The sequence below is a fragment of the Macaca mulatta genome, chromosome 11, assembly GCF_049350105.2.
Source record: "Macaca mulatta isolate MMU2019108-1 chromosome 11, T2T-MMU8v2.0, whole genome shotgun sequence".
Classification (NCBI taxonomy): domain Eukaryota; kingdom Metazoa; phylum Chordata; class Mammalia; order Primates; family Cercopithecidae; genus Macaca; species Macaca mulatta.
Window position 1 is genome coordinate 56283498 of NC_133416.1, and position 27321 is coordinate 56310818.

At 46.1% G+C, this 27321-nt stretch overlaps 1 protein-coding gene and 1 long non-coding RNA gene across 2 annotated transcripts in view; one reads left to right on the plus strand and one right to left on the minus strand.

The window, feature by feature from the left end:
* Window positions 1-9073: 9073 nt before the first annotated feature.
* TUBA1B (tubulin alpha 1b) lies at window positions 9074-12685 on the minus strand. Its single transcript, NM_001195392.1, is given in 4 exon segments — window positions 9074-10230; window positions 10532-10680; window positions 10798-11020; window positions 12590-12685. Coding segments are annotated over 4 exon segments (1356 nt in total). The 5' UTR covers window positions 12593-12685; the 3' UTR covers window positions 9074-9249.
* Window positions 12686-12859: 174 nt separating this feature from the next.
* LOC144332834 (uncharacterized) overlaps window positions 12860-27321 on the plus strand; it is a 36340-nt gene continuing 21878 nt past the window's right edge. The window contains exons 1-2 of the long non-coding RNA XR_013401020.1: window positions 12860-13116; window positions 19257-19354. This is a non-coding gene — a long non-coding RNA (uncharacterized LOC144332834). The remainder of the gene's footprint in view (window positions 13117-19256; window positions 19355-27321) is intronic.

Sequence of the window (27321 nt, forward strand, 5' to 3'; positions counted from 1 at the left end):
ATTTGCTGTGCCCTCTGGGGTTTTGAGGAATGAATCTACTGCCATTTCTAGACCACAGTCCTTCATTGGGTTTCTCTTTTCTAAGCTAACCATCCTCAGTTGTTGTGGGAAGTCAGGGACCCCAAACAGAGGGACCTGCTGAAGCTGTGACAGAAGAACATAAATTGTGAAGATTTCATGGACATTTATCACTTCCCCAATCAATACTCTTATAATTTCCTATGCCTGTCTTTAATCTCTTAATCCCGTCATCTTTGTAAACTGAAGATGTACTATGCCTAATACTCCTTACCACTCTCCTCACCCCTTGGAGAAAACTCCATTGTCTATGTTCCTCTTGAAGCCTAGACTGGATAAGAGATTACACAGGCCACATGCAATGGCTCACACCCGTAATCTCAGCACTTTGGAAAGCCAAAGTGGGTGGATTGCCTCAGCTCAGGAGTTGGAGACCAGCCTGGCAACATGGCAAAACTCTGTCTCTACAAAAAATACAAAAATTAACTGGACATTGTAGCATGCCTGTAGTCCCAGCTACTTGGGAGACTGATTTGGGAGACTGAAGTGGGAGAATTGATTGAACCCAGGGGGCGGAGGCTGCAGTGAGCCCAGATTGTGCTACTGCATTCCAGCCTGGGAGCCTGGGCAACATTGCAAGACTCTGTCTCAAAACAAAACAAAACAAAAGACAATAACAAAAAAATCAACAACAACAAAAAGATTACACCGGGTGAGCAGTGAAGAGGATGATGGGAATATTCACCTGCCTAGCTTTGAGCACTGTTATATAGAAGGAATATTAGGGTGACAGCCTATCCTGTCAGCTGGGTCACAACCCAGCTCGTGGTACACATTGATTTGGTCATAGTGAGGCAGCAGAAGTTTCTACATGCCAGTATCATGAGATGCTAGGGCCAGAGAGGCTGAGGGATCTTTTTTTGGTTTGTTTTGAGACATCTCCTTGATGAAGAAGCTTTATTATTTTATTTTATTTTATTTTATTGAAATGGAGTCTCACTCCACACACAGGCTGGAGGGCAGTGGCACGATCTCAGCTCACTACAGCCTCAACCTCCTGGGTTTAAGCAATTCTTCTGCTTCAGCCTCCTGAGGAGTTAGGACTGCAGGGGTATGCCACCGCTCCTGACTAATTTTTGTATTTTCAGTAGAAACAGGGTTTCACCATATTGACCAGGTTGGTCTCGAACTCCTGACCTCAAGTGATCTTCCCACCTCAACGTCCCAAAGTGCTGGGATTACAGAAGTGAGCCACTACGATGAAGAATCTTTAGAACACAGAAGAAACCTTCCTATCCACCTCCATTTTATGTCTCTATCCACCTTTTACTCTCTGCCTGAGGCCCCTTAGAGCTTTGGTCCTGGGCTTGGTCTGAAAGTGGGGAGGAAGTAGATGGATAGTCATCTCTAGCTTTCAGAGTTAAAAATGTTTTTTTGTTTGTTTTTTGTTCAGATTTTTTTTTTTTTTTTTTTTTTTTTTTGAGACAGGGTCTTGGGGTCTTGGTCTAGCATCTAGGCTGGAGTGCAAAGAAGCAATCTCAGCTCACTGCATCCTCAACCTCTCGGGCACAATTGATCCTCCCACCTCAGCCTCCCAGGCAGCTGGGACCAAAGGCATGCACCATCACACCAGGCTAATTTTTTATTTTTTTAAATATACTTTAAGTTCTAGGGTACATGTGCACAACGTGCAGGTTTGTTACATATGTATACATGTGCCATGTTGGTGTGTTGCACCCATTAACTCGTCATTTACATTAGGAATATCTCCTAATACTATCCCTCACCCCTTCCCCCACTCCTCAACAGGTCCCAGTGTGTGATGTTCCCCTTCCCGTGTCCAGATGTTCTCATTGCTCAATTCCCACCTACGAGTGAGAGCATGCCGTGTCTGATTTTCTTTTCTTGCGATAGTTTGCTAATTTTTAAATTTTTTTTAGAGACAGGATTTCACTAGTTGCCCAGGTTGGTCTCGAACTCCTGGTCTCAAGTGATCTTCCTTCCTTGGCCTCCCAAAGTGCTGGTACTACAAGTCTAAGCCATTGTGCCTGGCCCATTTGACTAATCTTAAAAAACAAAGACAAACAAAACTGTGGAGCATTTACCTAATGTATTTATTTATTTATTTATTTATTTATTTATTTATTTAAATCTGGTAGAGGCTGGGCACAGTGACTCACACCTGTAATCCCAGCACTTTGGGAGGCCGAGGTGGGCAGATCACCTGAGGTCGGGGGTTCGAGACCAGCCTGACCAACATGGAGAAACCCCATCTCTACTAAAAATACAAAATTAGCTGGGCATCGTGGCGCATGCCTGTAATGCTAGCTACTCGGAAGGCTGAGGCAGGAGAATTGCTTGAACCCGGGAGGCGGAGGTTGTGGTGAGCCAAGATCACGCCATTGCATTCTAGTCTGGGCAACAAGAGCAAAATTCCTCTCAAAAAAAAAAAAAACAAAAAAAAGAGTCCGAAGCAGAAAAGGATTGCTTGAGCTCAGAATTTTGAGACCAGCTTGGACAACATGGTGAGACTCAATCTCTACAAAAAAATTTAAAAATTAGCCGGGGGTGATGGTGGGTACCTGTAGTCCCAGCTACCCAAGAAGCTGAGCTGGGAGGATCCCTTGAGTCCAGGAGGTCAAGGCAGCAGTGAGCTGAGATCGAATCACTGCACTCCAGTCTGGACACAAGAGCTAGGCCCTGTCTCCAAAAAAACAAAAAACAAAAAAAAACTCTGGTAGGGAAGAAATATATGAATTAATCACACAAATATATATTTATAAAATATTACAAATGTGAGAAAAGTAGAGGTTCTATGAAAATATATACTAGAAAATATGGCCTATTCTGACCTAGTCTCCAAGTCCTTGAAGAAATGACTTCATTGAAAGGAGAATATGCATTAACTGGACAAAAGTGTTGGGGGCTCTCGTGGCAATAGAAGGTACCACAGGCAGAGGAAAGTGTATGTTTAAAGGCTCAGGCATGAATGAGGTGATGAGCTTGATTCTGTCTAGTTGGGCATGATAACATACAGCAGGCTGTCAGTTGGGAGTGGGTGGGGTAAAGCATTTGGGCATTGGTTTTGGCTTATGAACCAGATAGCAGAGAGGTGGAAGCTAGCCTTAGCAACACAATGACATCAGTGTCTACATGATGATGCCCACATTGTCAGGTGGTTATTGACTTTGTATCAATATTGAGTTTAGATTAATGTGACAACATGCTCCTCTCTTACTGCATGTTGATCCTAAGGCGTTTTTTTTTTTTTTTTTTTTTGAGACGGAGTCTCACTCTGTTGCCTAGGCTGGACTGTAGGAACACTAACTCAGCTGACTGCAACCCCCACCTCCCAGGTTCAAGCAATTCTCCAGCCTCAGCCTCCTGAGTAGCTGTGATTACAGGCACCTGCTACCATGCCTGGCTAATTTTTGTATTTTTAGTAGAGACGGGGTTTCACCATGTTGGCCAGGCTGGTCTCGAACTTCTGACTTCAAGTGATCCACCCTCCTTGGCCTCCCAAAGTGCTGAGATTATAGGCATTAGCCACCACGCCTGGCCCAAGGCCATGTTTTGTTTTGTTTTGTTTTGTTTTGTTTTTTGAGATGGAGTTTCGCTCTTATTGCCCAGGCTGGAGTGCAATGGCGTGATCTGGGTTCACCGCAACTTCTGCCTCCCGATTTCAAGCGATTCTCCTGTCTCAGCCTCCCAAGTAGCTGGGATTATAGGCACATGCCACCATGCCTGGCTAATTTTCATATTTTTAGTAAAGGCAGGGTTTTACCATATTGGCCAGGCTGGTATTGAATTCCTGACCTCAGGTGATCCGCCCACCTCGGCCTCCTGAAGTGCTGGGATTACAGGCGTGAGCCACCATGCCTGGCCAAGGCCATGTTTTTATACGCATCCTACCTCAGGGAAGCACCCTAGGGGAAGGGGCTGAGGTCCAGAAACTCCTTGGGTGTGGTGTTTTCTGTAGCCTCCTGATTCACAGCGGCCTAGCATGAGGCCCAGCTGTCTCCAGTCATGGACAGAAGAAAAAGCGACAAGTGTGTGAATGCTAGGGATGGCAGGTCAGTCACTTCCGGCTTGTCATCTTTTTGGCACAGGTCCAAGATGACAAGGGCAGAGTTCACAAATCTGAGCTTGGCTCTCCTGGATGGAGAACTCCTTGTCAGTGGTGCCATCTGCAGGGCATTAAGGAATTTGCCAGGAGTTTGATGGGATTGGGAGGGGAATATGGCATCTCCAGATAAAATGCTCTTCCCTCCTCCCTTGCTTAAGCCTGTTAGTCTAAGCACATCCCTAAATCACAGCCCGGGTCCTTGGTAGGGCTGAAAGACTCATGTCCTAATGATCTTGTGGCAGGCAATATTTAAGGCTTCTAGTCCTACAAGGCAGGACACAAGGCTGTGGTATCTCTCCCCTTCTTCCCTACCAATTAAATCTGTCATCTCTAAAATGAGGCACTGGGCTTTTTTCATTTTATACAGTGAACTCATGGAGGGGATGAACAGTAGGTTGTGAAGGCATTTAAGCATTCTGGTGTTAAAAAAAGAAGGTGTCTATGTAGTTAAGATTAGTTATCGTTGTTATTGTCATCATCCTTTTCATCTCTAAGTAAACCCTTCTTGGGCTTTTAAAAATTTATATTCATTGACTGGGCATGGTGGCTCATCCCTGTAATCCCAGCACTTTGGGAGGCCGAGGCAGGCAGATCACCTGAGGTCAGGGATTCGAGACCAGTCTGGCCAACATGGTGAAACCCTGTCTGTACTAAAAATACAAAAAAATTAGCTGAGGCGTGGTGGTGGGCACCTATAATCCCAGCTACTTGGGAGGCTGAGACAGGAGAATCACTTGAACCTGGGAGTTGGAGGATGCAGTGAGCCAAGATCTCACCACTGTACTCCAGACTGAATGTCAGAGTTAGACTTCATCTCTAAAAAAAGAAGAAGAAGAAAAAAGTTATACTTATTTTCTGAATAAATGGCCTATGCTTCTGTAGTAGCTCTGGAGAATGGCTGAGCAGACATGTCAAGACCTGGTATACACTGCCCCTCATCTCCCAACTTGGATGCACATCTCTAAGTTTACAGGTCCTTCCAAACTCCAAAGCCCTACTTGCTACCCCTTCTGAGAAAGGCAGAATGGAAATCTATAGTGTGAAAGGAAAAATAGTCCCAGAAGATTAAGAGGTCCTGATTAGTGACAGAACAAGAGGCTAACCAAATGTCTCTGTTCCCTAGGCTCCTCCCTGAGAGTTGATAAAGAAGCCTGGGTCCTGAAAGAGAGTGAGTGTTACAAAACCTTAGGGCTTAAAGTTTACATTGAGTAGAACAATAAAGAATCTGGCTGGCTGGGCACGGTGGCTCATGCCTGTAATCCCAGCACTTTGGGAGGCCGAGGAGGGTGGATCACGAGGTCAGGAGATCGAGACTATCCTAACTAACACAGTGAAACCCCATCTCTACTAAAAATACCAAAAATTAGCCGGGCGTGGTGGCGGGTACCTATAGTCCCAGCTACTCGGGAGGCTGAGGCAGGAGAATGGCGTGAACCCAGGAGGTGGAGGTTGCAGTGAGCCAAGATCGCATCACTGCACTCCAGCCCGGGCTACAGGGCAAGACTGTCTAAAAACAAACAAACAAACAAAAAAAACCAAAAAAAGAATCTGGCTTAAGAGAGAAATTACCATTATTTTTGGTTCCTATGGGCATTACCAGGTGCTGTACTTGCTGCCTGGTCAGAGGTATAGATAAGACGACTCCAGTGCCCCTTAAAGGGGCACTTTAAAGGAGGGCTTGATGACATGTCCTGTCTGCCTGAGCATTTCATTCTAGCCACCTCCTCCCCCATGGCCCACACATAATATATCATTTAATCCAAGGCCTTAACTTATAATTAATAGTATTCATCTTGGCCTGGTGTGGTGGCTCACCCTTGTAATCCCAGCAGTTTGGGAGGCCAAGGAGGGAGGATCATTTGAGGTACGGAGTTTGAGACCAGCTTGGCCAACATGGTGAAACCCCGTCTGTACTAAAAATACAAAAATTAGCTGGGCATGGTAGTGCACGCCTGTAATCCCAGCTACTCGGGAGGCTGAGGCATGAGAATCCCTTGAACCCAGGAGGCGGAGGTTGCCAGTGAGCCAAGACTGAGCCACTGCACTTCAGCTTGGGCAATAGAACGAGACTGCATCTCAAGAAAAAAAAAAAAATAGTAGTCATCTTCATGTATAAAACAATTTTTTAATTTTTTTTTTCCTTTGAGATGGAGTTTCACTTTTGTCACCTAGGCTGCAGTGCAATGGCATGATCTTGGCTCACGCAACCTCTACCTCCCGGGTTCAAGCAATTCTCCTGTCTCAGCCTCCCAAGTAGCTGGGATTAGAGGTGCCCACCACCACGCCCAGATAATTTTTGTATTTTTAGTAGAGATGGGGTTTCACCATGTTGACCTGGTTGGTCTCAAACTGCTGACCTCAGGTGATCCGCCTGCTTCAGCCTCCCAAAGTGCTGGGATTACAGGAGTGAACCACCGTGCCCAGCTTAAAATTTTTTATTGTATATTTTTGAGAGTTTCACTCTGTCACCCAGGCTGGAGTGCAGTGGCATAATATCGGCTCACTGTCACCTCCACCTCCCATGTTCAAGTGATTCTCCTGCCTCAGCCCCTGGTGTAGCTGGGACTACAGGCACAGGCTACCATGCCCAGCTAATTTTGTATTTTTAGTAGAGTTGGGATTATGTTGGCCTCACTGGTCTCAATCTCCTGACCTCAGGTGATCCACTTACTTTGGGCTCCCAAAGTGATAGGATTACAGGCGTGAGCTGCCGTGCCCAGGCCTCTCAGTTCTTTAAAGGTGTCTGCTGCTGGGAGCACCCAGTGGCTCATGCCTGTAATCCCAGCACTTTGGGAGGCCAAGGTGGGCAGATCACGAGGTCAGGAGTTCGAGACCAGCCTGGCCAACATGGTGAAACCCCGTCTGTACTAAAAATACAAAAATTAGCCAGGTGAGGTGGCGGGCACCTGTAGTCCCAGCTACTTGGGAGGCTGAGACAGGAGAATGGCATGAACCCGGTAGGCGGAGCTTGCAGTGAGCTGAGATTGTGCCACTGCACTCCAGCCTTGGCAACAGAGCGAGACTCCGTCTCAAAAATAAATAAATAAATACACAAAAATAAAAAATAAATAAAGGTGTCTGCTTTCCCTTGGAGCCTGTGATGGCTACATTTGTGTTGCTATGCTAGGCCTGCAGGCTCCCCACCAAAGCTTCTTCTCTGAATTGTTCATGCCAAATCAGATTATCTTTGGAGCTGAGAGCTACAGTCATCCCTTAGTATCCCTGGAGGATACCAAAATCCATGAATGCTCAAGTTCCTTATATAGAGAGCTCTAGTGTTTGCATGTAACCTGCACACATCTTCCTGTATACTTTAAGTCATTTCCAGATTACTTATAATACCTAATACAATGTGAATGCTATGTAAATAATTGTTATACTATATCATTTAGAGAATAAAGGGGACAAGTACATGTTCAGTTCAGACACAACTATCCATTTTTCCAAACATATATTTTGAGATAGGGTCTTTCTCTGGCACCCAGGCAGGAATGCAGCAGCACAATTACACTGGCTAATTTGTTTTGGTTTTTGTTTTGTAATGACAGGGTCTCCCTAGGTTGCCTAGGCTGGTCTCAAACTCCTGGGCTCAAGTGATCCTCCTGCCTTGACCAAAGTGCTGGTATTATAGGCATGAACCACCAGGGCCGGTTGCTTCCAAGTATTTTAAATCCAGTTAGTCAAATCTAGATATGGAAACCACAGATAGGGACGGCTGACATTTTGTAAATTTGTAGGATTTATGGGCTAAAAAAAAAAAAAACTGGGAAAATTGTAGACTTCCCTACTTTTTTTTTTTTTTTTTTTTTTTGAGATGAAGTTTTGCTTTTGTTGCCCAGGCTGGAGTGCAATGGCGCAATCTTGGCTCACTGTAACCTCCTCCTCCCAGGTTCAAGCAATTCTCCTGCCTGTCTCCCGAGTAGCTGGGATTACAAGGGTGAGCCACCACGTCCAGCTAATTTTGTATTTTTAGTAGAGATGGGGTTTCTCCATGTTGGCCAGGATGGTCTCAAACTCCTGACCTCAGGTAATCCGCCCGCCTCCGCCTCCCAAAGCGCTTGGATTACAGGTATGAACCACTGTGCCTGGCCTCTTCTCTGCTTTTTCAAAAAAGCCTCATGCATTCTTTCAGTCTTCTTGGTCTTTAGCAGCCATCAGGGTCTTTAGCAGCCACAATTTTCCTGTACTTTACGGATTTGAAATCTACATTTTCTCCTAGGTTAAATCCTCTATTTACATTCTCTGTGCCTACAAGTCTGTTACATGTAGCCAAAATATTTGAAAGGATGTAAACCATGCCAAATGCTATACGTTTTTATCCTAACCTTTACAAATGTTGCCACTTTGTACAAATGTTTGCCACATGTAATGTAGTCCTCTTCCACCCATGCATATCACTTATTGTTTAGCCTTCTTTCTTAGCATGACTTTTATTGACTACCATGAATTCTGGTCCTTTTTCCTATCACAATAGGGCTGGAAACTGGTACATTGACAGCTGGAAATCCTCGTGCTGGGATTAGAGGCATGAGCCACCATGACCAGCCAAAAATCACTGTGAAATTTCTTACACTAACAAGGTTAGCAGGCCACTTTAAACAGCAGCAACTTAGCGGATATTCAAAACGTATACTTCCCATACATAACTCATTAGTAACTACCCAGTCATACTCTGAAGAGCTAAATGAGCTCTAGATTAGCAGAATGACTTTCATCAGTTTCCCCGCCCCCTACGCCAAGGGATGAGGTGGTAAACTAGTCTGAGAATCTAGGGCTTCTGCCTTTCTAGTCCCTTGAGCTTCCTTTTCCCTAGAGGTGCCTGCACAGGAAGTAGGATCCCTGACATCACCAGCAAATTGCAGACTCGATACTCCAAATATAGATGAATCCAAAAACCAAGGCACTTTTAGAAAACACAGGAAACAAAGCTTTTGATGTTAATGACTTTACTTTGAGACACGATGGAAAAATATTATAGGTACACATGGAAAAGACATGATCACCAAGTGAAAACAATCTAACCAGAAAGCTTTAATGTCTGTCAGCTAAGCTGAAGCTGAAATCCTGGGAGCATGACATGCTGCAGTGCCAAAAGGAATGGATAATTAGTATTCCTCTCCTTCTTCCTCACCCTCTCCTTCAACAGAATCCACACCAACCTCCTCATAATCCTTCTCAAGGGCAGCCATGTCTTCACGGGCCTCTGAAAACTCGCCTTCCTCCATCCCCTCACCCACATACCAGTGAACAAAGGCACGCTTGGCATACATCAAGTCAAACTTGTGGTCCAGGCGAGCCCAGGCCTCGGCAATGGCTGTGGTGTTGCTCAGCATGCACACAGCTCTCTGAACCTTGGCCAGGTCTCCACCAGGCACCACAGTGGGAGGCTGGTAGTTGATGCCAACCTTGAAGCCAGTGGGGCACCAATCCACAAACTGAATGCTGCGCTTGGTCTTGATGGTGGCAATGGCAGCATTGACATCTTTGGGAACCACATCACCACGGTACAACAGGCAGCAAGCCATGTATTTACCATGGCGAGGGTCACATTTCACCATCTGGTTGGCTGGCTCAAAGCAAGCATTGGTGATCTCTGCTACAGAAAGCTGTTCATGGTAGGCTTTCTCAGCAGAGATGACAGGGGCGTATGTGGCCAGAGGGAAGTGGATGCGGGGGTAGGGCACCAGGTTGGTCTGGAATTCTGTCAGGTCAACATTCAGGGCTCCATCAAATCTCAGGGAAGCAGTGATGGAGGACACAATCTGGCTAATAAGGCGGTTAAGGTTAGTGTAGGTTGGGCGCTCAATATCGAGGTTTCTACGACAGATGTCATAGATGGCCTCATTGTCTACCATGAAGGCACAATCAGAGTGCTCCAGGGTGGTGTGGGTGGTGAGGATGGAGTTGTAGGGCTCAACTACAGCTGTGGAAACCTGGGGCGCTGGGTAAATGGAGAACTCCAGCTTGGACTTCTTGCCATAATCAACTGAGAGACGTTCCATGAGCAGGGAGGTGAACCCAGAACCAGTTCCCCCACCAAAGCTGTGGAAAACCAAGAAGCCCTGAAGACCGGTACACTGGTCAGCCTGTAGGGAAATAAAAAAAATAATATTTTAATGCCAAGAAACATTCTCTTAGAATTTCTATTTAAAATTGTTAGATTATGAACCATCTCATTGACATAAGCATAAGGAAATGGGAAAACAAACATATCCACAAACTGTCCATAACCTAGGGGACTATCTGATTTAGAAGTCCAATGAACATAGTAAGCAGTCTATTCCACATTTTGGTAGGTGCTAAAGAATGAATGTTGTCAGTCACTCCACCCAACTTGCACTGGTACCATCTCGCCGCATTAAATGCATATTTATATATTGTGCTTACCAGCTTGCGAATTCGGTCCAACACAAGGTCAATGATCTCCTTGCCAATGGTGTAGTGCCCTCGGGCATAGTTATTGGCAGCATCTTCCTTGCCTGTGATGAGCTGCTCAGGGTGGAAGAGCTGGCGGTAGGTGCCAGTGCGAACTTCATCTGGAGGAGGAGGGAGAGAAGGATGGAGGGAGTGGGTGAGTGACCAGCGGAGCCCCCAGGACAGACCTCCTGTCCCAGCATCCTGGGATCTCACTTGGGTTACTGAAGTCAACTCACCAATGACCGTGGGTTCCAAGTCTACAAACACGGCCCGGGGCACATGCTTGCCAGCGCCCGTCTCACTGAAGAAGGTGTTGAAGGAATCATCTCCTCCCCCAATGGTCTTGTCACTTGGCATCTGACCATCGGGCTGGATGCCGTGTTCCAGGCAGTAGAGCTCCCAGCAGGCATTGCCAATCTGGACACCAGCCTGGCCAACGTGGATGGAGATGCACTCACGCTGTGGGAAGGAAAAAGATATCGCAATTTAATCTATTGGTGGCTGTCAGGTGGAACAAAATACTCATGCAATCTTTATTTTTTTAGAGATAAAGTCTGTCACCCAGGCTTGAGTGCAGTGATGCCGTCTAGGCTCAAGGCAGCCTAAACCTCCTGGGCTTGAGTCATCCCCCGACCCCAGCCTCTGGAGCAGCTGGGACCACAGGCACAGGCCACTACGCCTGGCTAATTTTTTCATCTTTTTTTGTGGAGATGAGGTCTGGCTGTGTTACCTAGGCTACTCACGTAATCTTAAAACAAATTTCCTTTTTTAAAGCGACGTAAGACGTACTACTCTTCTGAGAACAGCTTATCGTCTACATTGCTTTTAATGACTGTTACCTTCCCATCCTAAACTGGGAAGGCCTCCTTCCAGACCAATACAGCTCAGTCACAGCTTCCTCCTTTGGAGGACCAAGACAGGAAGGTAGGCATCCACCCAGCGCTCAGGCCCCAGAATACCACTTTAGACTAGGTGGCCACATTTCCGGGCAGCTCCTAGCACAGGAAGCACGTGGCCAGACCAGCGCATAAGAAATGTCGGTCCGCAGGGACATGGGGCGGGGCTCTGCGGCACAGGATGAATGCGCAATTCAGGGCGCGCGCTCTCGCGCCCCCCGGCGGCGCTGCAGAGGCACGAAATGGCCACGTCTGCAAAGGCGCTGCCCAGGCCGCCCATCCTCCCTTGCCCGCCGGCATCGGGCTGGGCCTAACACCTCCACAGCAGTCTGAGCGAAGTTGGGGATTATCGGCGGCCCAGATCTGGGTCAAGATCCGATTTCCGTTCCCTCAAAATCCCTCACTGCCACCACCTGCTCCCCTGAATTCCTAACGCAGCAGAGAGACAGGTGGCCTCTACAGACTGTTGTGGTCGAACTGTCCTAATTCACTGGTGTATAGCGGTACATTGACAGGGCCCTTCCCCACATTCCTCTTATTGCTTTCATTAAAAAAAGAAAACTCAGGTTAACAGGAGACACGCCCTGTAGCCCTAGTCTCGCCGCGACCCAGAGCGCATGCGCAGACTGCAGTGGCGGTTTCCCGCCCAGGAACGGCGTGAAGGTAACGGTCGCGCGTGCGCGCTTTTGTCTCCAGCTGCTTCCCACCCCCGCTTTTCGCGCTCAAGAGGAAGTGAAGGCTGGAAGATGTTAGAGTCCGCGCGCGCGCGCGTCCACCCAAAGCGGGGGAAGGGCATGCGCTGGAAAGGACTGCGGGGACTCGAGGGACCGCTCCCAGTACAGAGTTACGCGCTGAAAGAGAGCTCCGGATACGGCAGAAGGCAGCCGGAGCCCCCTCATCCCTTCCAGAGTCCGATAAGAAATCCTGGCGCCCCTCGACCTTTCCGGGCCCCAGCTATTTACACACACCGAGGTCTCACCACTCCCGCCCTGGCCTCTCGCCTTGTTTTCCGCCCTCCAAAAGGACGGCTCTGGAACCAGACCTCCCCGGCTGTATACAGGGTCCCCGCGCCCCGCCAGCTCGCTTTTCCCTGCTTCCCTGAAAGCAGCCGGGAGCCGCGCGGCTCACTCACCATAGTGGCTAGGGATTAGGAGGCGAAGGCGGAAGGAGCAGACACCGGGTCCCGGTTACCGTCCCCGACAAGCTAAGAGTCGAGGTAAGTAACGCACTGGGGCGGGACCGGCGCTGGAGCCTCTTAAGTAGCGGCTTTGGAGAGGGGGCGGGCACAGGCGGTGTCGCGGCCGCGGGCCCCTCCTCCGGCCCCGTGCGCCCACTGGGCGCCCGGCCTGGCAGCCGCAGAGGCGGGCTCCGGGCCCCGAGCCCCCTCCCTTCGCGCGGCCGCGGGGCGGGGTCCTCCGCGCCTGCGGGCCGCGCGCGCCAGTGCTGCAGTGTGCGGCGCATGGCTGCGAGGGCCTGGCGAGGGGCGGGCGCGAGTCGGAAAGACACCGACCAGGGAATGGGTGACGAGGCTTGACTTAATTCGGAGGAAGCCTAGGACTTGAGAGAGCCATACAATTTGAAAGACGAAGCACCGTGAAATGCAGAAAGTTGTGGTTCGGATAGCTCAGCTGATTAATTTCGTGTTGCCACAGTTTGTCAGTGAGTTTTGCCTTTTTATTTTCGCAGTTCCTTTTAAGGCAGTGCATTCTGTACTTACCTGATAATGTGAAAAACGCGAGCTTTAGAAAACCGAATAGGTGTACATGGTTTACTTTAATGACTTGTTCTCCAAAGTAAGAGTACCAAATGCTGAAAGCAAGTAGATATTCAGTCATTCGAAGAGTGCCCAAGCATTTAACATTGAAGCTGTTAAAAGGGCAAAGTAGGCCCCAATTTTAGATCTAAGCCATCAATTTTATGAAACAGTTCTAGGGGCTTTTTGAAAAGGAGATTTAAAAACACATTTCAGTGGTGGTAGCTGAGTTGAAGAAGTGAGGAAAGAATTGGATAGGGAGGAAATAAATTGACACTGAAGGATGTTAGGAAGTAGAGATTCCTTGTGCAACTTAAGAGTTTTGTAAATAAGACTGCTTGGCCTTGTGTCAAGATACATCAATTGGTTATAGCTTAGTGCTTGGAGGCCCACATTATAGGAGTAGACTAGGTCTCCCTCCGCCCCGCCCCTGGAAAATCTATTTCAAGACGATAAACCACATTGCTAATCCTTGGAAATGCAGAAGGTGGTTAGGTTTAAAATGTGGCTTTAAAATGGTCCTAGCCGAAACGTATTGATGTTACTATTCAGAATATCTGCCCAGTATAGGAGGAACAAAAAGGTTAAACCTAAAACACTAAAAATTCATAGTTCATATTCAGTTATTAGCCTATTAAAATTTGGTGCAGCCTTCATCCTTCGCACCGAATTTCAGACAAATAGCAAATTTATGTGGTTAATAAGTGTATGTTGTAAGGAGTTATATATGTGTATGTCTATATATGTGTGTCTCCACCCATCTGAACCTGACCTGCAGACCAAGAGGTTCTTGTTTATTTCTGATAGTTTTGGTAGTCTTGTTAAAGGCATTTGATTCAAAATGCAAATTTGCACACATTTTTCCAACTGGGTAGAGGAGGCAGGAATATATTTGAATATTGTTCTCACTTATTTTGTTCCTCTTCTTATTCTTAAAAAAAAAAAAAAATTAAGCCTGTCAATTTTAGCAGTGAGGGATGGTATACTAATTTTAGTGACACTAATATTAATAAGTTCTGATAACCCACTATCATCGGACCACCCCCACTCTTATTCTTAAAACGAATCTGAAAACCATAAGCTTGCTTTAACGGGAAGAATGAATGTTAGGGAACCACCCTGCTGAACTCCATTTTGCTGTCGGCTCTGGATAAAGCTATTTTATCCAGAAAAGCTATCTCTGGGCAAATGATTTGAATAGTTTAGTAACCGCAATAGGTTTCTGCTAGAACCATTTTGAAGCCACCCTTTAACCCTAACCACTTTATGTATTTCCAAGGATTAGCGATGTAGTTTATGGTCTTGGGATAGATTTTTCTGGGGGAGGGGAGAACCTCCCTTCTAGCTCTCTGCAGATTATCAGAGCCACCACTTCAGGGATTTCCTCCCAGGGGCCTATATGTCTCCCCAGATACCTTCCTAAAACTATTAGCTTTTATCTGTGTATTCCCTGTTGTGAATGAGTAAGTATTTGAGGGCCTTTTTTTTTTTTTTTTTTTTTAGGTCTTGATTATACCTCAGGTTTCACAGAGTAATCAAACTAAAAGAGAACTTCTTTTTATTTCATTTTATTTTTTTGACCGAAACTCCATCTCCAAAAAAAAAAGGGGGGGGAATTGTTATGTGATATTGGGACATCTGAACATTTTGTTGTCATAGGAGTTTGTCCTTGCCAGCTTTTTTTTTTGTTGTTGTTGTTGTTGTTGTTGTTGTTGAGATGGAGTCTTGCTCTGTCACCCAAGCTGGAGTGCAGTGGCACACTGCGAACTCCGCCTCCCAGGTTCACGCCATTCTCCTGCCTCAGCCTCCCTAGTAGCTGGGACTACAGGCACCTGCCACCACGCCCGGCTAATTTTTTGTATTTTTAGTAGAGACGGGGTTTTGCCGTGTTAGCCAGGATGGTCTCGATCCCTTGACCTCATGATCCACTGGGATTATGGGCATGAGCCACCGTGCCTGGTCCCTTGCTGGCATTATTAAACTGCTTCCTTAGCTGTAAACATCTTATGACCACGGGTTGTATCTGGTAAGGAATATGCTTTGCTAGTTTACATTTGGAATTGATTTTGAAATTGTGTTACCCTAGCCCTTTTTTTTTTTTTTTGAGACAGAGTTTTGTTTTTGTCGCCCAGGTGGGAGTGCAATGGCGCAATCTCGGCGCACGGCAACCTCTGCCTCCCGGGTTCAAGCGATTTTTCTGTCTCAGCCTCCCAAGTAGCAGACATTACAGGCACCTGCCACAACGCCCAGATTATTTTTGTATTTTTAGTAGAGAAGGGAGTTCACAATGTTAGCCAGACCAGTCTCGAACTCCTGACCTCAGGTGATCCGCCCGCCTCGGCCTCCCGAAGTGCTGGAATTAAAGGCGTGAGCCACCGTGCCTCGCCGTGTTACCCTAGCTCTTCCGTTCCTGTTTCCCTAACATAATACCTCCTCTACTCTTCTCCTCTACTTCTCTAATCTTAAGGAGAGATGAAGGGTGAAGGTCATTTTTTGTAACTTCTTCCTGCTGACAGTGGACATTGATCTTTGGGACAGGATTCTCTCCTAGGAATTTGCAGTTGGTGGCTGGGTGCCGTGGCTCACGCCTGTAATCCCAGCACTCTGGGAGGCCGAAGCAGGCGAATCACAAGGTCAGGAGGTCGAGACCATTCTGGCTAACACAGCGAAACCCCGTCTCGACTAAAAACATTAAAAAATTAGCTGGACATGGTGGCGGGTGCCTGTAGTCCCAGCTACTCAGGAGGCTGAGGCAGGAAAATGGAGTGAACCCAGGAGGCGGAGCTTGCAGTGAGCCCAGATCAGGCCACTGCACACCACCCTGGCTAACACCATGAAACCCCATATCTACTAAAAATACAAAAAATTAACTGGGCATGGCGGCACGCACCTGTAGTCCCAGCTATTATGGAGCTGAGGCAGGAGATTCTCTTGAACCTGGGAGGCAGAGGTTGCAGTGAGCCGAGATCACGCCACTGCACTCAGCCTGTAAGACAGAGTGAGACTCTATCTCAAAAAAAAAAAAAAGAATTTGCAGTTGGTTTCTAGGGAGCCACAGGAGGTCTGTGTTTGCATGATGTTCTGATGTTTTGTTTTTTTTTTTTTTTGAGAGAGAGTTTCACTCTTGTTGCCCAGGCTGGAGTACAATGGCACAATTTCAGCTCACCACAACTTCTGCCTCCCAAATTCAAGCGATTCTCTGCCTCAGCCTCCTGAGTAGCTGAGATTACAGACATGCGCCACCACGCCCAGCTAATTTTGTATGTTTAGTAGAGACAGGCTTTCTCCATGTTGGTCAGGCTGGTCTCGAACTCCCGACCTCAGGTGATCCGCCCACCTTGGGCTCCCAAAGGGCTGGGTTTACAGGCATGAGTCACTGTGCCCTGCCTTTGTATTTTTTAGTAGAGACGGGGTTTCTCCATGTTGGTAAGGCTGGTCTCAAACTCCCGACCTCAGGTGATCCACCTGGCTCAGCCTCCCAAAGTGCTGGGATTACAAGGTGTGAGCCACCACACCTGGCCGATTCTTTTTTTTTTTTTTTTTTTTGAGATGGAGTCTTGCTCTGTCGCCATGCTGGAGTGCAGTGGCAGCGATCTCAGCTCACTGCAACCTTTGCCTCCCGGTTCAAGCAATTCTCCCTTCTCAGCCTCCTGAGCAGCTGGGACTATAGGCACATGCCACCACGCCCAGCTAATTTTTGTATTTGTAGTAGAGACAGGGTTTCACCGTGTTGGCCAGGATGATCTCGTTCTCTTGACCTTGTGATCTGCACACCCTGCGATGTTCTGATGATTCAATGGGCATAGCCCTGCCCAGTACTGAAGAAGTAAAAATCTTTGGATGCCTGATCTGAGGGGCCTAAAGGCAATATGTCTTTATTTCCCAGGTCAGAAGTTGGTATGGATTGGAAGCCTTGTGCCAGCATCCTCTTTATGTTGGATTGTTGTAATCTAGTAGACACAAACTTCAAGAGGTTAAACAAGCAAGGGCAAAAGATTAGTAATAACAAGATAGTGATCAAAAGTCTTAGGAAGAGTAAAAACCAACTGATACTCAGAGGGTGCTTTTTTTTCCTTTTTCTGTTTTTTTTTTTTCTTCCCAGATGGGGTCTTGCTATGTTGGCCAGGCTTGTCTGAACTCCTGGCCTCGAGCGATTCTCCAGCCTTGGCCCCCCAAAGTACTGAGATTATAGGCCTGAACTACCAAGCCTTGTCTAAACTCTACTTTTATAGGAGTCTTTTTTTTGTTTTGTTTTGTTTTTGAGACATTGTCTTACTCTGTAGCCTACGTTGGAGATGGAGAGCAGTGGTATGATCACAGCTCACTGCAGCCTTGACCTCCTGGCTGAAGGAATCCTCCTACCTCAGCCTCCCAAGTAGCTAGGACTACAGGTGCCCAGGAAATTTTTGTATTTTTGTAGAGGACAGCCATGTTTCCCAGATTGATCTCAAACTCTCCTTGCAGACATTATTAAGCTGCTTCCTGCCAGGCGTGGTGGCTCACACCTGTAATCCCAGCACTTTGGAGGCGGAGGCAGGTGAATCACCTGAGGTCAGGAGTTCAAGACCACCTTGGCTAGCATGGTGAAACCCCATCTCTACTAAAAATACAGTAATTAGTCGGGTGTGGCGGCGGGCTCCTGTAATCCCAGCTACTTGGGAGGCTGAGGCAGGAGAATCAATTGAGCCCTGGAGGTAGAGGTTGCAGTGAACTGAGATCGCGCTGTTGCACTCCAGCCTGGGTGACAAGAGTGAAACTCTGTCTCAAAAAAAACAAACAAAAAAAAAAACTGCTTCCTTAGCTATAAACATCTTATGACCATGGATCGTGACTGGCAAGAAATGTACCTTGCTAGTTTTAAGATGGAATTGATTATTTTTTTTTTTTTTGAGATGGAGTCTGGCTCTGTCGCCCAGGCTGGAGTGCAAAGTGGCACAATCTCGGCTCACTGCAAGCTCCGCCTCCCGGATTTACGCCATTCTTCTGCCTCAAGGCGCCTGCCACCACACCCGGCTAATTTTTTGTATTTTTAGTAGAGATGGGGTTTCACTGTGTTAGCCAGGATGGTCTTGATCTCCTGACCTCGTGATCCGCCCACCTCAGCTTCTCAAAGTGCTGGGATTACAGGCGTGAGCCACTGCGCCTGGCCTGGCTCCCCTATACTTCTCTTTCCCTAACTTTTTTTTTTTTTTTTTTTTTTTTTGTCTGAAACAGGGTCTCTCTTGCTCTGTTGCCTAGGCTGGAGTGAGTGCATTGGTGGGAACTCAACTCACTGCAGCCTCCACCTCCGGAATTTAAGGGATCTTCCCATCTCAGCCTCTTGAGTGAATGCGACCATAGACGTGCCACCACACCCGGGTAGTTTTATATATATGGTTGTTTTTTTCTTTCTTTTTTTTGTAGAGATGGGGTTTTTCCACATTGCCCAGGCTGGTCTCAAACTCCTGGACCAATGTAATTTGCCTGCCTCAGCCTCGCAAAGTGCTGGGATTACAGGCATGAGCCACCACACCCAACTGTAACACATTTTTATGCCGGAAGAATATTGAATAATGATAAATTTATTTTGCCTCTTTTTCCTTTTCTTTCTTTATTTTTTCTGGTTTTTTTTTGTTTTTTGTTTTTTGTTTTTTTTGGTTTCTTTTTTGAGACAGAGCCTTGCTTTGTTGCACAGGCTGGAGTGCAGTGATAATCTCAGTTCACTGAAACCTCTGCCTTATGAGTTCAAGCAGTTCTTGTGGCTCAGCCTCCCAAGTACCTGGGATTACAGGCATGCGCCACAACACCTGGCTATTTTTTATATTTTTAGTAGAAACAGGGTTTTGCCATGTTGCCCTGGCTGGTCTCGAACTCCTGGCCTCAAGTGATTTGCCCGCCTTGGCTTCCCAAAGTGCTAGGATTATAGGCATGAGCCACCATGCCCAGTCTGCCTCCTCTTTATTACCTGACAGGAAAGTCTGACTTTTTTTTTAAATCCATACTTAACCTACATAGGTCTATTTGTTTTGTTTGTTTGTTTGAGACAGCGTCTCGCTCTATCTCCCAGGCTGGAGTGCAGCAGCATGATCTCGGCTCACTGCAGCCTCCGCCTCCCAGGTTTAAGTGATTCTCCTGCCTCAGCCTCGCGAGTAACTGCGACAACAGGTATGCGCCACCATGCCTTACTAATTTTACATCTGTCTGTCTATCAATCAATCTATATATATATATATTTTTTTGAGACAGAGTTTCGCTCTTGTTGCCCAGGCTGGAGTGCAATGGCGCGTAATCTCAGCTCACTGCAACCTCCACCTCCCAGGTTCAAGCGATTCTCCTGCCACAGTGTCCCGAGTAGCTGGGATTACAGGCGTGCGCCACCACGCCCAGCTAACTTTTTGTATTTGTATTTTTAGTAGAGACAGGGTTTCTCCATGTTGGTCAGGCTGGTCTCAAACTCCCAACCTCAGGTGATCCGCCCACCTTGGCCTCCCAAAGTGCTGAGATTAAAGGCATGAGCCACTGTGCCCAGCCTATTTTTTATATTTTTAGTAGAGATGGGGTTTCACCATATTGGCCAGGCTGGTCTCATACTCCTGACCTCGTGATCGCCCGCCTTGGCCTCCCAAAGTGCTGGGAGTACAGGCGTGAATCACCGCCCCCAGCCTTTGTTGTTTTTTTTTTTTTTTTCTTTTTGAGACAGAGTCTTGCTCTGTCGCTCAGGCTGGAGTGCAGTGATGCCATCTCAGCTCACTGCAGCCTCAGCCTGCCAGGTTCAAGTGATTCTCCCACCTCAGCCTCCCTAGTAGCTGGAATTACAGATGTGCGCCACCATCACCCAGCTAATTTTTGTAATTTAGTAGAGACGGGGTTTCAGAATGTTGGCCAGGCTGGTCTTGAACTCCTGACCTTAAGTGATCCACCCGCCTTGGCCTCAAAGTGCTGGGATTAATTATAGGCATGAGCTACCATGCTCGGCCTCTATTTATTATACATACCTATACGCACACACACACATGCACACACACACGAGTAAATAGTAGTTGTCTATGTCTGGAACATAAACACAGTCGTATTTACTGTCTTGACATTTTTTTTCCTCTCCCAAGACAGCGTCTCACTCTGTCGCCTAGGCTGGACTACAGTGGTATGATCATGGCTCACTGCAGCCTCCACCTCCCAGGCTCAAGTGATCCTCACACCTCAGCCTCCTCAGTAGCTGGGACTAGAGGCAGGGACCACTTTGCCTGGCTAATTTTTTATTTTTGTAGAGGTGGAGTCTCATTATGTTACCCAGGCTGGTCTCGAACTTCTGGGCTCAATCGATTCTCCCACCTTGGCCTCCCAAACTGCTGAGATTGCAGTACAGGCCACTGGGCCCAGTCTGTCTGCACATTTTAATTGATTATATAAGCCTTTCATTTGTTGTACTCTTTCAGGCCTGTAACTGTTTACTTTGAGTCTTTGGTGTAGTGGGAAACCCTGTGATGCAATTAGAGTTACTCTCGTTTTTTGCTACATAATATCATGGCCATTTGCTACTGTTCTAAGCAGTGGGTAACTGTTTTTGATAGTTTCCATAGTGTGGTTTAGACACAGAAGTTTACAAAATATTCTGTTCATGTCACTAGCTGTACAAGTAAAGTAACAAATGGCAACAATTTACCAAGTGTTAACTATTTATAAATACTTGACCTTCATTCTTATTTATCCCAGTGTTAAAAATTTACATCTGCTTTTCCACAGGTAGATGGTATTGGGGAAAGAAAATTGACTTTGGGATGGGTGCAGTGGCTCAGGCCTATAATCCCAGCACTCTGGGAGGCCGAGGCAGGTAGATCACTTGAGGCCAGTAGTAGATCAGCCTGGCCAACATGGCGAAACCCCGTCTACTAAAAATACAAAAATTAGTTGGCCCTGGTGGCACGTGCCTGTAATCCCAGCTACTTGGGAAGCCAAGGCATGAGAATCACTTGAACCCAGAAGGTGGAGGTTGCAGTGAGCAGAGATCATGCTATTGCACTCCAGCCGGGGTGACAGAGTGAGACTCTGTCTCAAACAAAAAAAAAAGGGAGGGGGGAAATAGAAAATTGACTTTGGTGGTGTCAGATAGGACTAGATTCAATTCTAGCTTTGTCAGTTAATAGTGGTATGACCTCAGACCCTTAATTATCTTTCTCGAGCTTCATTTATGGATGGGAATCAGTATCAACTTGGAATCACCTTTTTCTCATACATTCAGTCCCATTAGTTAATGTTGTCAATTTACTCTCAAAATATGGCCACCACTTTTTATCACACCACTCTTATTTCACAGCTCTTACAGAATCTGATATTACCTTGTTTGTACATTTATTTACTTGTTTAAAGTTTCTTCTTTTATGTAAACTCCATGTCTCTTTTTGCGGAAGTCAATCTTGGTTGCCCTTTCAAAAACCACCTTCTTCCATTCCTCCTTGCTAAGAGAACCTCCTTTAAACTGCCACTGTTTAAAGGGTATGCCTGGGCTCAGTCCCCGGGGACAAATCAATGCAACCTTGTTTCCCTTTGCCAGATACTTGCTTTTTCAGTTTCCTTCATCATTGGAGCCGATTCTGACCAACGGGACATAAAGAGGCAGGTCAGCTGAGGAGTTTCTGGGAATGGTTTTCTTCTCTGATAAAAGAGATTACCCCCTTGAGGAAATCCCTTTTGTTTCACCCCTCTCCCTTTGCTTTCTGCCTTTGGAAATGTTCTTTGAAGATACGATGCCTAGAGCCAACTTAAGACCTTGAGGGTCTAATGCAAAGAGAATCATAAAGATGCCAGTTCAGTGCAGTGGTCTGATTTGTGAAGCTATCGACCCAACCTTAAAACCAACTTATCTCCACATTTATTAATTAAATAATAAATTAAGGAAACTAAATAAATATTAATGAATAAAGGAAACAGTAAATGTCCTTATAATGTAAGCCAATGCAAGCAGACTTTATCCCTAGAGACAAGAATAATACCTGACACATAGTAGGTGCTTAATATGTAATTTTTAAAAAGTTGAATATTGAACTTTGTGATTGATTGGATATGGGATGTGAGGTAAAGTAAGGAATGGAGGTTATTTTGTAGGTTTCTCATTTATTTATTTATTTATTTTTGAGACAGAGTCTCACTCTGTTGCCCAGGCTGGAGTGCAGTGGCACAATCTCAGCTCACCACAACCTCTGCCTCCCGGGTTCAAGTGATTCTCCTGCCTCAGCCTCCCAGGTAGCTGGGATTACAGATGTGTGCCACCACACCTGGTTAATTTTTGTATTTTTACTAGAGACCGGGTTTCACCATGTTGGCCAGGCAGGTCTCGAACTCCTGACCTCAAGCTATCCGCCCACCTCGGCCTCCTAAAGTGCTGGGATTACAGGTGTGAACCACTGCACCCGGCAAAGGTTTCTCATTTAAATAACTGAGTGAATCGTGGTGCTTTTCACTGAGATCAAATTATTGAAGAAAGAAGTGGGCGGGAAGTAAGAAAAGGTCAGTTTTTAACACATTTTGAGGTTTAAGTGTCTATAGTACATATGCTTAGAGATGTCTGTTAGGCAAACATGCTTACAAATATGGAGAGGGGAGAGAGATACAGATTTTGAACCTTCAGTATGAAAATGGTAATTAAACTATGGGAATGGGTAAGACAACTCAGGGGGAATGTGTAGCACTAGGAAAGGGGTGCTTTTCTTTCTTTTTTTTTTTTGTGGTGCTTTTCTCTTTCTTTCTTTCTTTCTTTCCTTCTTTCCTTCCTTCTTTCTTTCTTTCTTTCTTTCTTTCTTTCTTTCTTTCTTTCTTTCTTTCTTTCTTCCTTTCTTCCTTTCCTCCCTCCCTCCCTCCTTCCCTCCCTCCCTCCCTCCCTTCCTTCCTTCCTTCCTTCCTTCCTTCCTTCCTTCCTTCCTTCCTTCCTTCCTTCCTTCCTTTCTTCCTTCCTTCCTTCCTTTCTTCCTTCCTTCCTTCCTTCCTTCCTTTCTCTTTCCTTTTTTTTTTTTTTGATACGGAATCTCATTCTCACCCAGGCTGGAGTGCAGTGGTGTAATCTTGGCTCACTGCAACCTCTGCCACCTGGGTTCAAGCAATTCTCCTGCCTTAGCCTCCCAAGTAGCTGGGAATTACAGGTGCTTGCCATCCGGCCCAGCTAATTTTTGAATTTTTAGTGGAGACAGGGTTTCACCATGTTGGCCAGGCTGGTCTTGAACTCCTGACCTCATGATCCACCCTCCACCCACCTCAGCCTCCCAAAGTGCTGGGATTATAGGCATGAGCCACCATGCCTGGCTGAAAGTGGTGGTCTTAATAGAGAACCCTGAAGTAGATAGAGGACCTGGCCTTAGTAAGGAATTGAAAGAATGATCACATTTAAAGTAGAGAAAATGAGCTTATAAAAGGAGTCTGGGGCTGGGCACGTTGGCTCATGCCTGTAATCCCAGCATTTTGGAAGGCCGAGGCAGGTGGATCACAAGATCAGGAGATCGAGACTATCCTGACCAACATATGAAACCCCATCTCTACTAAAAAAAATACAAAAATTAGCCAGGTGTGGTGGCGTGTGCTTGTAGTCCCTGCTACTCAGGAGGCTGAGGCAGGAGAATTGCTTGAACCCGGGAGGCAGAGATTGCAGTGAGCCGAGATTGTGCCACTGCACTCCAGCCTGGGTAACAGAGCAAGACTCTATCTCAAAAAAAAAAAAAAAAAAAAAAAAGTCTGGGCCAGGCGCAGTGGCTCATGCCTATAATCCTAGCACTTTGGGAGGCCAAGGCAGGCGGATCACCTGAGGTCAGGAGTTCAAGACCAGCCTGGCCAACATGCTGACATGCTGAAACCCCATCTCTCCTAAAGCTGCCGGGTATGATGGCAGGTGCCTGTAATCCCAGCTACTCAAGAGGCTGAAACTGGAGAATCACTTGAACCCAGGAGACAGTGGTTGCAGTGAGCTGAGATCGCACCACTGCACTCCAGCCTGGGCGGCTCAGTGAGACTCCGTCTCAAAAATAAATAAACAAACAAATAAAAGGAGTCTGAGAAAGAATGATCAAAGAGGAAGAACTGGGGGTTTTACAATCCAAGTAAAGAGTTTTGAGCAAGTACAGTGTCAAATGCTACAGGTTAAATAGGGTAAAGACTAGAAAGTGTCCATTGTATTAAATATATAGAAAACAATATGGTGTCTATTTTTATTTATTTATTTATTGGACAAGTATTTATTGAGAGCCTATCATGGCAGGTACTCTTTATAAGTGTTGGGTTGATATAACAGTGAATAGAATAAGTCTCGCTGGAGTGCTGAGAAGGGACATGCCTGTTCCTGACCTTAGTGGGAAAGCTGCTAATTTCTCACTTTTAAGTATAATGTTAGCTGTAGGGATTTTGTAGATATTCTTGATCAAGTCGAGAAAATTATCCTCTGTCCTAGTTTACCAAGAGAGTTTATCATGAATGAGTGTTGGACTTTGTCAGATGCTGCTTCTGCATCTGTTGATACGATTATGTGATTTTTCTTTCTTTTTTCTTTTTTAAACAGTTTTGCTCTGTCACCCAGAATGGAGTGCAGTGGCGCCATCTTGGCTCACTGCAGCCTCCACCTTCCGGGTTCAAACAATTCTCGTGCCTCAGCCACTGGATTAGCTGGGATTACAGGTGCCCACCACCATGCCTGGCTAATTTTTTTGTATTTTTAGTAGAGACCTTGTTAGCCAGGATGATCTTGATCTCCTGACCTCTTGATCCACCTGCCTCAGCCTCCCAAAGTGTTGGGATTACAGGCGTGAGCCACCACGCCCGGCCTCCTTTACTTTTTTGACCTAGTTTCTCCTACAGATCTATAAAGAGTTGTTGGCAGCTCTGGATGCACTGCCTATGACTTAGCCCTGCTCTGCATGAAGCAGTTTAAAAAAAAAGGGAGCTGTTGATTTTTTACTTTGTTCAGCTTTTACTTGTTGTTATCGTGGAGCAGTGACTTCCAAGCTTCTTTTATGCTGGACTGGCAACTGGATGTGTATATCTTTTCAAAGCAGTAACAAGAAGGTCAATGAGGCCAGAGTAGAGTAGTGAGTGAGGGGGAGAGTGTTATGAAATGAGATTGGAGAGGTAGCCAGGGTCTAGCTCATGTAATAGTGTTATTAGGCACGGAGAGATTTTGTGTTTTATTCTAAAAATGATGAGAAGCTATTAGATAGTTTTGAGCAAAGGTGTGACATGTTCTATTTTAGATTTTAAGAGCATTGCTCTGGCTTTTGTGAGAGTAAACCACAAGAGGTTAAGAGTGGAAGAAAGAAGACAAACTAGAAGGGAATGGGCAGTAATGCAAACAAGAGTTGATAGTGGCTTGAATCATGGTGATATTGTTGAGTTGGTAAGAAGTGGTGGAAATGTGAGTTGTTTTGTTTTGTTTTTGAGATGAAGTCTTGCTCTGTTGCCCAGGTTGGAGTGCAGTGGTGCGAGCTCGAGTCACTGCAATCTCCGCCTCCTGGGTTCAAGTGATTCTCCTGCCTCAGGCTCCCAAGTAGCTGGGACTATAGGCGTGTGCCACCCCGCCCAGCTAATTTTTTTTTTTTTTTTTGTATTTTTAGTAGATGTGAGGTTTCACCATGTTAGCCAGAACATTCTCGATCTCCTGACCTCGTGATCCGCCTGCCTTGGCCTCCCAAAGTGCTGGGATTATAGGCATGAGCCACCACGTCCGGCCCTTTGAGTGTATTTTGAAGATAGAACTGACAGGATTTATTAATGAGTTTTGGCTGTGAGAAAGAAAGAGAGGAGTCAATCATGACCCCTAGATTTTTGGTCTGAGCAATACTGGGGATACTAAAGGAGGTATAGAGAAATGGAAATAATCATAAGTTCAGTTTTGGACATGTTAAGTTTGAGATACAGTGAGTTAAATCTAAGTAGAGATGTTGATTAGGCAGTAATAGTTGGTTAAAAAGTGCAGAGGGGAGGTCATGTTGGAGATGAATTTAGAAGTCATCAGTATAGAAAGTGGATAAGATCACCTGGGGAACAGGTGAGATCCAACTGGGCATGGTGGCTCATGCCTGTAATCCCAGCACTTTGGGAAGACTAGGTGGGCGGATCACAGTCAGGAGTTCAAGACAAGCCTGGCCAACATAATGAAACCCTGTCTCTACTAAAATTACAAAATGTAGCTGGGCATGGTGGCGTGCACCTATAGTCCCAGCTACTCGGGAGGCTGAGGCAGGAGAGTCGCTTGAACCCGGGAGGCAGAGGTTGTGGTGAGCTGAGACTGCACCACTGCACTCCAGCCTGGGCAACAGAGCGAGACTCTGTCTGAAATAAAAAGGAAGAGGTCCAAGGACTGAACTCCAGAGCACTCCAGCTTATAAAAATTAGAAAGAGGATCTAGTAGTGTAAAGTAAAAGGAGCAGACAGTGATGTTGGAAGATAATAATGGCCTGGGTGCAGTGGTTCACACCTATAATACCAGCACTTGGGGAGGCCAAGGTGGGAGGATTGCTTGAGCCCAGCAGTTGGAGACCAGCTGTGGCAACATAGGGAGATCCCTTCTTTACAACAAATACAAAAATTAGCCAGGCGTGGTGGTGTGCACCTGTAGTACCAGTTACTTGGGAGGCTGACGTAGGAGCCCATGAGATGAAGGTTACTGTAAGTCATGATCGTGCCACTGCATTCCAGCCTGGGTAACAGAGTGAGACTGTGTTTCCAAAAAAACAGAAGAAAGAAAATAATGAAGAGTTTGATATTCTGGAAACCAAATGAAGAAAGTGTTTCAAGCAGGAGCAGTTGATAACTATGCTTTCTGAACTGCTTTCTGGGAGGCTGGGTAACATGGGGTCTGAGAATCAGCTATTAGATTTCAGTGGTGACCTGGACAAGAGTGGCTTCAGTGGAGCAATAGAGATGAATTAAGGCCTTATTGGGGTAAGTTCAAGAGAGAATTCATGGCAAGGAAGTGGAGGAAGGAGAATTTAAAACCTTTTTTTGAGGATTTTTGCTTTAAGAGGTTAGAAAGAAGAGTAATAACCAGGAGAGCTGGATAGAGATGTTCAATAAAAGGAGGGGTTTTGTTTTGTTTTTGTTTCTAAGGTGGGAGCTATTTTAACATATTTATTTGCTAATGAGAAAAAAACCAAAAGGTA